The following is a 16,083-nucleotide window of genomic DNA, read 5'->3' on the forward strand; positions in this document are numbered from 1 at the left end:
TCCATAAATATCTTGAAAGTAAAGAAAATCATACCCGCTTCAAAAAGTTCGGCTTTAAAAGTAGTGACCGGAAGTGTTCTATTTTCATTCTCATTTAAAGCCTTCTTTCTTTACCGTTCAATTTTATTTGGTTTGTAATCCACCCATAAACTTAGTGCATTACATTGGAATTTATATAGATATTTTCCTTGCTTTAGGTTTTGATTTTTAAGACTCGAGTGACCGTTATGTTATTTTTATTTTGAAAAGAAGCAAACGGATGTCGTAACTGTCCGTCACCTTGACAACCCACGAAGTGCTCATTTATTGGCTAGCGGCGAAATTTGAAAATAAACGCGCTCCGAGTAGATGCGGCTACACAAGGATGTGGACAAAGACGGTGACCACTACGAAGAGAAAATGAGGACAGTCTGCTAAGTGAAACAATTCTCCTGAGGGCTTTACGGAACAGAACTTCTCCACAGGTAACAAACTGTAGCTACATCCAGTGTTCGCAAATAGGAAGGGCAAACAAAGTTAGCTTAGCTGCTGTGTTAACCCTAACTAATCGGCTAACGAGTTTAACGCTACTGTAAAACCTTGCTAGCTAGAGCGTAAAGAGAAACTAATAAAAATAAATTACCTCACAGTAGATTTATGATTTTTTATTTTTTTATTTGTTTGAAAGGTGCAGCATAATTCAAAACGAATCAGAAGTTTATAGATCCCCTCAAGTAGAATTATTTTTTTTTATGGTAATGAACCGTTGTGTTTTTTGTTGTTGTTTTTTTTGCAGAAGGTTTTGAATTGTTGGACATCATGGATACTACGGTGCTGAACCTCCAGAGCCTATATGACAATCTGAGGACACATGTTGACCTTATCAGTGAGAATATTGAGCCCAGTAAGTGGCTTATTGCCTTTGGTTTTTGTCTTTTATTGTCTTCTTTTGCCACATATGCTTTAATTGATTGTATAAATGCCTGCTGTATCACAATTTTGATTGTCCCTCAAAGACTTCATTCAGACAGTGCAGAACTTTGAGGATTGTCGTCGCAAATGGGTGAGGACTCTGGAGGAACTGGGATCTTGCAAGGAGATGCTGAGAAAAGCGGAAATGGAGAGGGGAGCCTTGGATGTGAAGCTGAAACATGCCCGCAACCAAGTGGACGTGGAGATTCGGCGCAGACAAAAGGCTGAGGCTGACTGTGAGATGCTGGTATGGTCAGTCATTGCAAACCTTTGTTTTATGGTTTTCCTTCAAGCAGCTTTTAATTTTCTCCACTTACGATTTAAATATACAGGATCGTCAAATTCAGTTGATCAGGGACCTCTTAACCAGTGAGGGATCCACCAACAGCATCCATCTGAGTGCCGAACAGCGTTCTGCTCTTGCCTTCCTTAATACAAACTGCCAAACAAACAACCAGAATACCAGTCGGAGGTAAGATAAAGATGTTAAATACTGTCACCTTCTAACCTGCATTCTTGGTAGTTTGGTGCTTTTTAAAATAGTTTTAAACATGAAAACAAGCAACACTGGATGGCCATTTATGGCAAATATAAACTAGATTGCTAATATTCCATGTATTTTTATCTAGAGATTTATATCTATATCTGAAGTAAGGCAGGTAACATCTCTGCAGACCACGCACTTACTACAAACTGCTCATACTTTTACCTTCAGACCGGCGCTACTGAGCGCTTTTTACAAAACCCAACCACCACAGAGACGTTTTCTTTCCCCAGGCTGTCTCTCTGATGAACAGTGTGCCCAGATCAATTACATATACAGTTGTGCAATTAAATCTTGTCTTTCTTTTAGCAAAAACGCTGTATATATTCATATTTACAAATGAATATGTTTATTTCCCTCTTTTATATTTCTGAAAAAAAATTTCCTCAGAGCAAAGTAAAACCGAAGCCCAATTTTTTGTTTGTGTGCACAAATTTGGCAACTAAAGCTCATTCTGATTACATATTGCCAATTTACAGAAAATCTAACCTCAAGGCACTTCACAAGATGGATTCAATTCATTTCCAGAAATATATAATCAGATTAATTCAATCATATAGATAGATTTAAAGACGTACATTCCTATTTGATCCTCATTGTAATACAATGCAGTCAAATTCAATTCATAATGCCAATTAGTTAAAAATATTCTAAGGAACCCCAGGCGATTCCATATGTCATTGACTTTGCAGCAATTTGTCATTCCAAACAAGCACATGGTGACGGTGGAATCAGTTGAGTCACACTCTTCCTCTCTCACTTCCACTGTGAGTTTTAAAAAGGATTTGATTTGCCAAAAAAAAAAAAAACATTTGATGCTTTTTGCAGATTGGTGACAATAGACGAGTCTGCCTCCATCTTGTCAGATATAAGCTATGACAAAACAGATGACTCCCTTGTAAGTACTTTCCTCTTTCAGGATAATCTCCAGTCCAGAGAAGATCTCCTGTGTGATCTGTGTTTTAGATTAGTATGTGACGCGATATGTTTTATGTGTTGTAGAACTGGGATTCTTCCAACATCAGGACGGTACGACTCAAGAAACGCGAAAAAAGGGTATGTTTTGTTATGCATTTCATTTTTTATTAAGAACAGAGTCAAGCAGTGGGTATAAGATCATCTTATTTATCCTCGTTGGATGTACTGGATCTGTTTAACCCATTAAAGGCTGTGGTGACTTAAAATAAAATAATAAAATCTAAACATTTATTTGAAATCTAAATGTTTTCTACCAAATGTTATATTTGTCTAATATTGTGTTTATTCTGAAATCCTTTTTTAAGATACTGTTGTGTGTATTGTAAATGCCTTTGTTCTTATATTTGTCAGTATTTAAAGACAAACTCTTATTTTTTATAGAGTGCAATATAATTTGAAACACATGCACTGCAGATCACAGTTCAAAAAGAAAAAGTTGTACCTTATGTTGCGTTCTATCTTCAAAGACTGATCTGAATTGCACTGGGTGTGGTTGGAAAAAAAACCATTGAGGTTTATTTGGATAACACTGGTTAGGAGAATCCTTGGTTGTTAAAATGTGTTCTTTAAACAGAAGTAGAAATTACAGAGTGATGAATGGAAATATGTGGTTAAAAAGCATAGGTGTCATACCTTGTGCCCTGATTTCAGCGCTCCTCAAGAAATCTCATTGATGGTCCTCCAAGTGCTTCTAAAAGATCACGATCGACTGGCAGAACCTCAGAAAGGGTATGCATCGACATTTTCTGCATGCTATCAGGTGGCGTGCAATTTATCACTATTGGTCAAGGCTACAATCAAACGTATATTTCAGGACTTTATTCTTTTAGCAGGCAGAGGCTTCCTGCAGCCAAGTGCAACATTTTCCATACATTTGTCTGATTATTTAGCTTTGTTTGTGATCATTCTGAATGTGAGTTTTGATGCGACAGGGAAGTGAGACCCTTGTGACCAAGACAACAGTGACTGTGCCTGTGAATGGAGGACCTGTTGAGGCAGTTTCTACCATAGAGACTGTTCCTTACTGGACTCGCAGCAGGAGAAAGACCGGTGAGATTTCTGTGACATTTCCATCATGTAAGACTGTTTAGCTGCAGACTCTATGTTCATGATGATGATTGAAATCTGTAGGGATGTGCATTGAATCAAATCTGTGTTTCTGTTTCTAGTGTAGCTCCAAGCGATCAAGAAAAATTATTAATTTATCATAAACAATTGGCAAAACTATTTTGCTACATTCTTCTTTGCAAGGATGCCATTATTTTGTGCAATGAATGCTTTGTGTCAAAGCTCAACTAATAACTGATGTCAATAATGACCAAATTAATTGTGGTGTTCTGTAATCAATCTAGTAATGCTGTGATGAGCTACAATAATTTATATTTATCATCATACTGTGAATGCCATAGACTCCTGTTTTATTAATCAAGGGAATTTGGTTTTTCTGGTTTGCCATAATTATATTGCAGTAGACGAAGTTTATTTCGCTTGTCTTCCTCTGTGAGTGTCATGTACTTTAAAGATTGTGATTAACATTCTTCAAGAATGGTTCCTATGTAGTTTTGGGGTTTTTGGAAAAGTACCACATTTGATTTGATAATTTTCCCAAGTCTTTTAGACTTTAACAAAAAAAAACAAAACAAACGTATTTCTAAAAAAGAACCGTGTATACTTAGATGTCAGCCTTTTTTTATTTTTAATTGGCCACATCACAACTTGAGTTTTTGTCAACTCATTTAGTGTTTAAGTTGAGTTAGTGAAAGACTAATAAATGCCAACGTATTTAAAGAGATATCCCTTTCACCTTTTTTGGCCTCCAGATCTCAACTGAATCAGTGGTTTGTAAAATGGGTCATGCTGAGTCAAACAAAGCCCCTTTTTTGTAAAAAAAAAAAAAAAAAAAGCAGACTTTTATTGATCACTATTTGTATTTAGAACAGCACAATCCAGGTCAAGTATATTATGAGCTAACTTGACCCAGATGACAAAGTATGGAAATGTCCCTTTACTCCACTGCCCATTTGGAAGTCGACTCGAGCTTTGTGCTGTTTCTTGATTTATGAGACATGCACATTAAATTCAGTGTTTTGTTCATATACTAAAAACTATCTTGAAATTGGAGTCTGGAAAATTATGCAACTTTGAAATTGGGAATTTGTAGGGGTTTAGTTTAGATCTCATCAGAAAATGAACAGTTAACTGGTTACATGTATGTTCACGTGTGCAGATCAGTTTCAGGGTTGTTTTTTTTTTTAGTGCATGTTTTAAGCCTGTATCTGCCATCACTAGATTTAAAAACAAGTTTTTCCCCATTTCTCAGAATCTTTCTAAGCGGATAAAACGATGATGGGATTACATTTATAGGTCTAAAGGTGATGTCATAAAATGTTTTTGTAGTGAAGGCGTTGTATTTTCAGCTCTATACATACAGGGTAAAGACATTTACTCAGATTTGCACATTATTATTTTTTGCCTTTTTTAATTAATATACCTAAAGGTTTAAATAATTATCTGGTAGTCAAGCAGTGGCGGCGTATACTGCTGAGGATTGAATAAGATTATATGATTTATCCTTGTTGGATGTACTAATCCCTACTTGGATCTGTTTAACCCTTTTAAGGGCTGTGGTGACTTTTATAAAAAAATTATAAAATCTAAACATTTACATCAGATCTTAATGTTTTCTGCCAAATGTTATTTCTCTAAAATTGTGTTTAGTCTAAAATCCTTTTTTCAGACACTATTGTGTGAATTGTAATTGCATTTGTTTTTACGTTTGTCAGTATTTAAAGGCAAGCTGAAAAGATTGATCTGAATTTGCACCGCTTGTGGTTAGGAAAAAAACATGTGAGGTTTGTTTGGATAAACATATTGGTTACAAGAATCGTTGGTTGTTGTTCAAATCTGTTCCTCAGATAAAAGTAGAAATTATCTGTTGTGACTTATCCAAATAGAGAGAGCACCATATTTCTGGCACAGCTCAGCCTGTATAATTGATTTCTTTTTAAGTGTTTTCTGATAACTGTGGAGAAACTCTGACACAGATATTTCTATTGAATCTCTCCTGCTCAGCTGCCAAGGAGTGGGACTCTGAATCTGTCAAGTCTGAGGCTGTTTTTAAGGCACCTGACTATCCAGAGGGAGAAAATAAAGCTGAGCCCAGCACTCCACAAAGCAAAGGAGGTGTCCGCCTGCACGAGTTTGTCTCCAAAACTGTACGTTTATCATTGATACTAACGCTATTTTCTTTGTAACGGACTTTAAAGTTGGTTCTGATTATCTTTAGCATAAATATTTTAGTTGAATCGTTTCATATCTGTAGATTCTGACATTATTTTGTATCTGAGGTTTTTCTGCAGTTTTGAGAAATAAGACTCCCTCGTTTGTGGCGCTGTTCGTTTCGAGGCATTTCTAAAATGTATGCGTCAGCTAACGGCTGCCTCTTACAGGTGATTAAACCTGAGTCCTGTGTGCCGTGTGGAAAAAGGATCAAGTTTGGCAAGATTTCATTGAAGTGTCGTGACTGCAGAGTGGTCTCGCACCCTGAATGTCGCGAGCGATGCCCGCTGCCATGCATCCCCAACCTGGGTGGCACACCAGTCAAAATTGGGGAGGTATATGGTGACATCTTTATTAACTTTTCACCTGATGTTCAGCCTCAGGTTAACCAGGCTTTCTGCTTCTTTTACACCTCAGGGCGTCCTTGCAGACTACGTTCCAGACACGGCCCCCATGATTCCTCCCCTTGTCGTCCACTGTGTGAGTGAGATTGAACAAAGGGGTCTGCACGAGGTAAGCGGTGCGATACTCTGATTTAATACCAAAATAGAACGAGCAGTAAAAACCTCACATTCCTACAGTTATATTTGATGTCTTGCCCTTTAGTCGAGACAAGAGACTTATAACTAGGTTTTGCCAATCTGTTTTTGTGAGAATACATTTTTATTTTTCAACTGAGCTGCACAAAAGCTTTAAATCAGGCTTGATCAGTTTAGTAAATAATTAAAACAATTGCAACAGTGAAAAGATGATAAACGTTTTGTTCCATTTGAAATGTATTCATACTATTTCAACCACATTTTCTCTTATTAAAACATCATATTATTTAATTTGGACTTTATGTGAAAGAAAGTAAAATTTCAGTCTCTACATGTGCATATCTGGTGGAGACACACGCCAGAAGACCTGCTGCTGTAACTGCAGCTAAAGGTAGTTCTATGAAGTATAGACTAGTACTACATGAATGAAAAACAAAAATGTCAGAAGCAATTATAATGGTAGGCTTTTATAATAATACATGTGTCTTGAGAAATGTCATTATTGATCTATTCAATGTTTAGTTTGTGCCAGTTCTTGAAAGAACATCTCGCCAGTTACTAATGTTTTATTACTTATTTTTTTATTTCAGTTTGTTTTGAAACATATGCCATTTTAGAAACCAGGCTTTTAATAGGAAACTGTATCGTTATAATTATTGAAACCGTTCAAAACAGGAAAAGTATCACAATGGCCTTTTTGTCCATATCGCACCGCCTCAGGCTGAACACAGATTCATTTAAAAATAAAAAGCTAAGGATTGTAAATAAGTTTGAGCTCTGAATCATTTTCCTTTCACTTCATAATTCTGCATCACATGAAATTCCAATAAAATACATAAAAAAATGTTTGGTTCTAATGTGACAAAATGTGGAAAGCTTCACTGAGCCTTAATATTTTTGCGAGTCTCTGTATGGCTGTGTCATATGTCCTGTTTCTACAATAAAATCTTTGTATTTACGTATACCTTGGATGCTGTTTTACTTTTACTTGTGTTCAAACAACACATTTTCCCCCTTTTCAGTGAATTAGAAATGCATCCTCAGGGATATTCTAACAGTGTGTAGTTGATAATGATACCTCCCCTCCCACTTTCAGACTGGTCTTTATCGTCTGTCCGGTGCCGATCGCACAGTGAAAGAGCTGAAGGAGAAGTTCCTCCGCAGCAAAACCGTTCCTGTGCTCAGCAAGGTGGACGATATCCATGCTATTACCGGCCTCCTCAAGGACTTCCTGAGGAACCTGAAGGAGCCTCTGCTCACTTTCCGCCTCAACCGTACCTTCATGGAGGCAGCCGGTATGTGTTAGCTTTATGTGCCTGATCTAAAAGCAAAATGCTGGCATATAAATAAAAATAATTTGTAGCTGTTCTTGAGATAGCCATTACATCAAAACTGTAAGATTTCGTAAATAAACCTAAAATGGCCATTAAATGCAGGTATACAAAAGCTCAATTACTTTCTTTCTTCTTTTTTTTTTTTGGTTTTGGTTAAATTTGTTGAGAAGTGAAGAAAACCCCTGAGAAGCAGAAAAGTATTGATCTTTTCCTCGTTTCATCTGAGAAAAGTGTTTATTTTTATCCCACAGAGGTTTCAGATGACGACAACAGCATCGCTCTGATGTACCAGACAATTAGTGACCTGCCGCAGCCTAACAGAGACACCCTGGCTTTCCTGGTTCTTCACCTGAAAAGGTCAGAGTGGAACAAATGTCTCCTTAATTAGTACAACTTTAATTGCTTTGATATTCCAACTAAAAAGTGGGATTTGTTGACATTTAGAATAAAATTTCCTGCTGTACTCTTCAATTAATAAAGTTGATAGATTTAAACATGTGTTCATGAAATATTAAACTAAATATTTGATTTTCAAACACTTTCTTTTTTTCAGTTTATAAAAACTAATTAAGCATATGATGAATCCACTATTGATATGTGGAATTACATTTTATATACATCAATGAGGTGTTAATTGGTCCAATAAAACCTTGCAGAGTTGCTGACAGTTTGGACACTAAGATGGACATCAGCAACCTGGCCAGAGTCTTTGGCCCAACTATTGTTGGCCATGCTGTTCCCAACCCAGAACCCATGGCGATCCTTCAAGATACCAAACGTCAACCAATGGTAGGTCTGACCCAGCTGTCTTACGGTTTTCCATGCATGTCTCAAACCTTTTACCATTAAGACACTTTTGTGTAGTTTTAGAGAATAATAAATTGTGTTTTTGTTTAAGAAACTGATAAAAGATCGAGAAATGCAGTTTATAGCATCTGAAATCTGCTTTTACCAGTTTTCAAAAAGTAAATAAGAAAACGTTTTTACATAACCATCTGTACTTCTGCAATTTCTTCTACTAAAAGAGAAAATTTAAATTCTAATTTAATCCAATAACAAATGACTTAAACACCCTTTTTTTTGTAAGCCCGGTCGATGCCCTCAAGTCACCATTCCACACAGGCCATGAATAATCTGAATCTCCATAAATTGCCATGTTTAGGATTTGTGAGGATTCTTGGAATTTTGCAAATATTTGGGTTCAATTTGTGACGCCCTAAGTATGATGGATAAAAATAAATCATGAGATTCTGCTTTTTTTGCACAAATATTATCAAGAATTCACTTCAATTTCCAAGAATTTATTATGGATACTGCACAAATATTAAGAATCAGTTGACGATATTACAAATGCATGTAAGAATCAAGTATGATTAAATTTGAAGTTGTTAGTCTGACCTTATTTTTTCCCCTCATTGAGATAAAATAAAAAAAGATCATGTAGAAGTTAACATGTTTTAAGCCTGAATTGTTTTTGCCAACAAAATGTAGATACTAAAGTGCTTGTTATTAGACATAAACTGTAATGAGAAACAAAAATGTGAAAAATTAAATTTTAGATTGTTTTATATTGTGGATTTTATTTAATTATAACTTTATAACGTTATAAAATGATAACGGTTCTAAGTCTGCAGTCATATTTTATGTTTGTGCAGCTTTTCTACCACACTGTTTTCCCTCCACTCAACTTTCCATGAATAAGCTTCCCCATAACAGTTTGTGAAAGACCAGCGTCTTTAGCAACGACCTTTTAAGGCTCACCTCCTTTTGTAGACGGTGTCAGTGACTGTCTTCTTGTCAGATCAGCAGTCTTCCCAATAATTGCGTAGGCCATGACATAAGATCATTTAATTCTGTATTAAAAATACTTTCATTAATGTTCTTCTGAAATATTCTCATTACCTGAGAATTTTTTTCATTTGGTAAAATTATCAAAAACCAGACCTAAATGCTTGAAAAATATAGCTTTTTGTAATAATGTTTTATAATATATGAAATCTACTTTAAATTAATTACTGACAAAGTCCGAAAGGTCGGTACAATAAGATTTTCCCCCTCACAACAATCGGCTCCCACCAAAACACCTATTAAGTCGTGTAATTTCACTCGCCAAGAGACCGTTATAGCCCCAAAGAGCCCTTTTTTTTTTTATTAATTCCCTCTGTCCTGCTCACTGCGAGCTAAATCAGTTCAGCACTGGTGCAACAAAATGAGGCAATCCACTAAAATAACGAAGCACTCCATTTTCTGTTCAGGTTGTGGAGCGTCTGCTGTCTCTGCCGGTGGATTACTGGACTCAGTATGTGATGGCTGAAAATGTGCAGTCCAATTTGAATCATTTGATCATCGAGAATGCAAACTGCTATGCCACCCCTGAGAGAAGTATGGGTCCACTTTCCTTTTCCGTTTCTGCAGCGTTTAAGTGCTGCAAATAAGTTTCCTTCGGATTTCTTCTGTTTTGCTTTTTTTGTTAACTTTTAATGTTTTAGATTGTTAAACACATTTTAATATTAGGCTAAGATAATCTGTAAAAATAAATACAATTTTGAAAGGATTATTTCGTTTATTATCGGGTAAGCCTGTCCAAAGCATCCTGGTCCTATGTGAAAATGTAATTTCCCCTTCATGCCAGTAGGGGGTTGTCCCACCTTGCCACCATCAAGAGATGGTGGAGGGTTTTGAGCATGAACATCCTGTTTAAGGTCATCCACAGCATGTCAGTCAGATTTAGGTTAGACTAGGCCATTGAAAAGCCAGCTTCTTTCTTCTTGTTTTTTTTTTTTTTTTTTTTTTTTTTACCATTTAACTGTTGACCTGTTGGCGTGCCAGGAAACATTGTCCTGCTGTATAACCCAGGCCTTTTGGGACTGCTGGAGTCCAAAGCCTATCAATGACTTCTTATAACTTGTTCTTGAATTGCTTTAGCTAGTAGCATGTTGACCTGCATTTTTGACATCGTTTAGCCTCCTTTGTGTTGTCAGACAGGTTCTGTTTAGGGAATTTCGTGATCAGCTTTTCAAAAAATATGGTTAATCATAGTTAATTTATTATGTCAAAAGAGGGGAAATTACATTTTCACAAAGGCCAGGATGTTTTCAATGTCGGTGAAAATGTTCTTCCTTTTAATAACTAGAAAATTGCCTCTTTTGTTTTGGTCTAATGTTTTAATAAATCTGTAAGGGGAGATACTTAACACAGAATTTTACAAGTAGAGCCATTTATTAGCTTCTGAACATCTCATGAAATCCTATAATCTGATCCTATATTGACTGTTCATGTTGCAGTGAGCATGCTTGGACCCCTTACCACCCCAGAGCAGCATCTAACCAAAACCCCCTCCTCCAGCTCCCTGTCTCAGCGAATGAAGTCCACTCTGACTCCCCGGTAAATAAGCATAAAGTTCTTCGCTGCTGGGCTGTTTTATTATTTTTCCGTGACTTGCTACTAATGACTGATTTCAACATGTGGACGTGTTTGTTGCAGATTTGGGAGTAAGAGTAAATCAGCCGTGGGGTTTCCACATCAAGGAAAGTTCTTCTCTTCTCCACTCCTCAAATAAAAAGCAGCTCCAACTAATCTTTATCCATATCCAGATTCATATTACTCTGTAATAAAAGATGAGTGGTGATATTTTTTTTATTTTTTTATTATTATAAACGAGCATTTTAACCACTTAGTTGGTTTTGCTTTCTGTTGCTTTTACTTGATGCTGAACATACCGCTTCCATTTCAGATCATTATAACAATGTTGATATTTTTTTTTTTTTTTTCTGAAACTTGTTTACTGATAAAAAAAGAAATATGTATTTGCTTTTTTTATTGTGGCTACATGTTATTTGTTTTAAGGATTTCAGCTCATGTGTCGCTTAGAAGCTGAAGAACCGTGAGGCATTTCTTTCTAGGATGTAATTAATTTGCTTATTTCAAAGCCTGAGCTTTCAGTTTAACATTTGTTTCATTTCCTTTGGTTTTCTTTTTAAGAGGAATGTCTTCAGTAGCCGGTGGTTCATAATCTAAATGTGTAGAATCATCCATGTTCTCAGCTTCAAATGATCATTATAAGGCAGATCTTCTCATAGACAAGATCTTGTTGTCTGTTTAATAACTGAACCGGTTGTGTGTGTGTGTGTTTTACATATTGATTTTCTGAGTGTCTTGAGGAAAGCAAAAAGCTAAATGCATCAAAGTTGCACTACCAACGGTCATTGTGGGTTTCCTGCCTGGTTATTTCACTCCTCTGGTGTTTATTCCTATCTGTAATGTTTAGGCTCCTGGGGACCGAATGACTTGTCCCTGGAAGCCAGTTTAGTAACTGTGGCATTATTTGGCCAGATACTAGCACAGTTTGTACAAAAGTGTGCTCCTTAAAATCTGTGTACATTATAAAACACATTTTAACACCTGAACCTGTCTCCTGTTCTTACTGCTGCAGCTTCTAAACTATTTAGTCTTTTAGTGTTTAAGTCTGAAATTCTTTGACCTCAGTCTTGATCTGTTTAAAAATTCATCTGCTCAATCAAAGGAAGCTGAACAACCCATTCCTTTTCTTAAACAGCTTCCTCCTCTGGTGGTTGGGGAATTTCTTGGCATTTAAACCTTGTGGACCTGGAGATGAGAGCGATCGCTGTTATACATTATTAGCCACATTTTTACTTTAATTGAACCAGGTTATGTCTGATGCAGTTATTTTTTAATTCACTATAATGACAACTTGAATGTTAATTTGAATATTGACAGTTTTGAAAAGTGTTATAAGAATATTCAATTGATTTAGGTTTTTAAATGAGGTCATGTGGGACCGATGATAGATTCCTTTAAACAGAGATGTAATTCTGTAAATGCGTACAGTATTGCATCCATTTTGTAAGATATTTAATCAGTGGTTTCAAGAGAAATATATCTTAAAGAAATAAGGTCAGACAAGAGAAAAACAACTGCAGTCCATTGAGTGCTTAAGGTTGCAATATTAAGATGTTCAAGATTTAGTCAATTATGTTTTTATTAGAAGCTCGTGGGAGTGTCTGAACACCTTCACAGTTTAACATCACATAATATCTGTCTCCATTCAAGTTTACATTTCTATCCTTATTGGGTCGTTGCATTGACTTCTATTCATATTTATTAACCCAAAGCAAACTAAACCTGACTATTACCAGTACCTAACCTTAAATCACACCTTGGTTCTAATTACTGTAGGAAGTCATACCACAAAACATCCTGAAGATGTAACGTGTTCATATAGGCAACATTCACACACACGGTTCTACCTACTTATGAATATATATACAGTTAACCCCAAAATCTAAGACTCTTGACAGATTTTATGTTAATCTTTTAATTCACTGACATGTTTCTTCTGTCAGTAATTAAGTTTCTTAGTGACCCAGCCAAAGACCTGACTGGAATCTGATGGACAATCTGAGGATGGGACTAAAGATTAGGGTGATGGCAAGGAGGCCTTCCAACCTCAGAGTCCTCTCAGAGAGCTCCTAACAGCCTATAAATTCCTGCCAAGGAGTTTTAGCTCAAGCGTGATTCAGCTCACAGACTATAGACTGGATTAAGAAATGTTTTAGTCATGATTATGAAACTGAGCAAAATCAAATAATTGTCACACACCATCAAAATGTTGGAACTTTATTTTTTTTATTTACTTATGTTTACTTGCCATGCTGGTCAATTCAAACTTTATCTGTTTGATATTAATGTGGACACTCACCTGTCAACATTCTACTGTGATTACTTTCTTGTATAAAGAGGTTTGGTAAAACAACCAAAACAAAATGGAGAAAAAAAGGTGGAGAAAACCAAACTGGGCAGAGGAGCAGAGCCTGCTGCTGGCACAGCTCATAGAGGAGAATAGAGAAGTGTTAAAAAGGTAGGTTTGGACCCAGGATCATAAAGAGGCAGATTTGGGAGCACGATGACGAGCAGATCAATGCATTGTTCCCTCTGCTTTCAGCACCAGCTACAAGCTAGACAGATTACAACAATCTTCACAGGCAGAGGTATGAATGACCATTTAGGCCCAGGCTACTGACATTGTGTATAATACAGCAAATACTTATTCACATAATTTCCTCTATGTATACAGTGTTTAGATCATTGTACATTATCTTATCTAGAGAGTGTATTTATGTGCGTTTCGTTTTATGGCTTTTTAAATTTTTTTTTCAAATGTTTATTTTTGAAAGCATTTTACAGTCTGTAAATATTTAAATTCTTTTGTGCTATATCGTGTGTAATATAGCTCACTTTTTATTCACGGTTATTCATTGTTATCCTTATATTACCCTACTAGAGGTTCAACTTTAACCTGTCTTGCTGATGAAACTATTCAATTTCCCCCTAGGTGGATCATAAAGTTGATCTAATCTCTATATTAATAATTATAGGATTGTTATAGAAGTTCATGTGCTCATTTGCTCGATTATTATGGGGGTGGATCCCTGCAAGATTGAGTCAGTTTTATTAATTCACTGTTGTTCACTGTAGGAGAATATCTCTCCTTTCCCTCTGTTCTTCCACCTACTTCCCTGCTTAAGACACTCTTAGGCTCACTCAAAATCCTCCTCACTACTCTCATCATTCGTTCACTCTAGGAGTTCTCTTAAGGCCTAAGGTGCTTTGTGAGTAACTTATATCTTACCAAGGGAAAGTTCAAAGAAAAATCTTAGACTTTTAGAAAGTCTAAGATTTTTTTTAGAATGACGTCACCAGAAACTACTATTAGTCTCAGTATTTTTTGGGAACAAGAGCCTTGGAGATCATTACCAAAGATAAATCATCTTTGGTTGCACCATAAGCTTCTATCATACTTTTAGGTAGCTATTTGGCCACTACTCTTTGTAGAATCAGTACAGTTTAAATAAATCAGCGTTTAAGAATAGCAAAAAAAGATGTCAATAGTGTTTTGATCAGTGAACCCAGACACATGTCAAAACTGGTTTTGGTGTGTGTTTGGAGTCACTGTCCTGTTGGGAAACCATCTAACCCAAACTTTTACATTTAAAAGAAAAAAAAGTTTCAGGAAAATTGATTAAAACCCCAAAGCTCAAGCCTGTTGTGAACTGGAAACCGCGGGAATATCAGTGTTATTGTCCAGAGTGAAGCCAGTTTAACATCAAGAAGCTGAGTAGAGGGAGCTGGTGGACCGCTTTGTGGCATGGTGTGGTAGCGATCATCTCATCTTGAACGTCAATAATACAAAGGAGATGACTGTAGAACTTAAGAGAAAAAAGAAAAGGTCAAACACTATTTCTATCATTGGAGAAGAGGTGGAGGTGGTGGAGGAGTACAAATACCTCGGTGTTCACCTGGACAACAGACTGGAGTGGAGATGCAACGGTGAAGCCGTCTACAAAAAGGGACAGAGCAGACTGTACTTCTTGAGGAAGCTTAGGTCCTTTGGTGTTTGCAGCAAGATGCTGCATATCTTCTATAAGTCTGTTGTGGATCAGAGCCAGGGACTTAAAAAAGCTCAACAAGATGATAAAAAAGGCTGGTTTTGCTCTGAGGACTCCTCTCGAACCTCTGGAGATCATTGTGCAAAGAAGGATTCTTCATAAAATGAAGAACATTATGGAGAACCCTGAGCATCCTCTTCATGAGACTGTCCTACAACAACAGAGTGTCTTCAGTCAGAGGCTTCTTCAGATCTGCTGTAAGACAGACCTCTACAGGAGATCCTTCCTTCCCACAGCCATCAGCATCTACAACGACTCTTTAAAGAAACCTTCATAATATGAGCTACAACAACATTTAATTTCCCCTTGGGATGAATAAAGTAGTTTTGAATTTGAATTGAATTTGAATTGAATTTAATCAGCATGGACTGAAACAGTACCAACCAGAAACTAAGTGTTAGGGTTTTTATATCTTTTGTATTGTTTATCACTCATGTAAGTGCTTTTCCTTCCTTACATGTTACAGGAAGGGAGATGGTCACAAGAATGAGTTAAGCTTTTATTATTTTATTAGCAGCATCTGGGGGCTATTCACCAGGACCCCACTTCCCACTTTCTCTGTTTGTTTATAATTAAGACAAATGAACCCTAACCTTTCTGACCCCACACCCACACACCCTGAATGTTGTTTGAACTGTGTGTGACCAAGCATGTATAAATAAAGAGGGAGGAGTGTTAATACTTCGTAGTTTGTAGTGCACAGCTACCCTTGCCGCAAGTAAAACTGACTCTGTCGTTCCTTACCTCTGAGTTGATTAAATAATACCTAACATTAAGTCTCTGCTTCAAAATGGATACTTTCAATCTGAACTATAATTTACATAGACTATCAAAATAAATGCCTTCGGGAGAAAAGTCGATCTATTTGGCCAAAATAAAGAGAACTATCTTTGGAGGAATCATGGTGAGTTTTTCTAACTAAATAACTACCAACTTTCAAGCATGGTGGTGGGAACCCCATGATATCAGAGAAACTGATGCATTGCTCAAAG

General features: G+C 36.5%; 1 protein-coding gene across 1 annotated transcript; it reads left to right on the forward strand.

Annotated features, from left to right (window-relative positions):
• Positions 1-303: 303 nt before the first annotated feature.
• Positions 304-12,031, forward strand: racgap1 (Rac GTPase activating protein 1). Its single transcript, XM_047384038.1, has 17 exons — positions 304-464; positions 776-883; positions 996-1,198; positions 1,284-1,423; positions 2,324-2,393; positions 2,498-2,551; positions 3,125-3,202; positions 3,406-3,523; positions 5,546-5,688; positions 5,923-6,087; positions 6,170-6,265; positions 7,388-7,586; positions 7,877-7,982; positions 8,282-8,414; positions 9,881-10,007; positions 10,910-11,009; positions 11,109-12,031. The coding sequence occupies exons 2-17, from the start codon at positions 799-801 to the stop codon at positions 11,182-11,184; spliced, it is 1,893 nt and encodes a 630-aa protein (XP_047239994.1). The 5' UTR covers positions 304-464; positions 776-798; the 3' UTR covers positions 11,185-12,031.
• Positions 12,032-16,083: the final 4,052 nt, after the last annotated feature.

Source organism: Girardinichthys multiradiatus, chromosome 1 (assembly GCF_021462225.1).
Source record: "Girardinichthys multiradiatus isolate DD_20200921_A chromosome 1, DD_fGirMul_XY1, whole genome shotgun sequence".
Lineage (NCBI taxonomy): Eukaryota > Metazoa > Chordata > Actinopteri > Cyprinodontiformes > Goodeidae > Girardinichthys > Girardinichthys multiradiatus.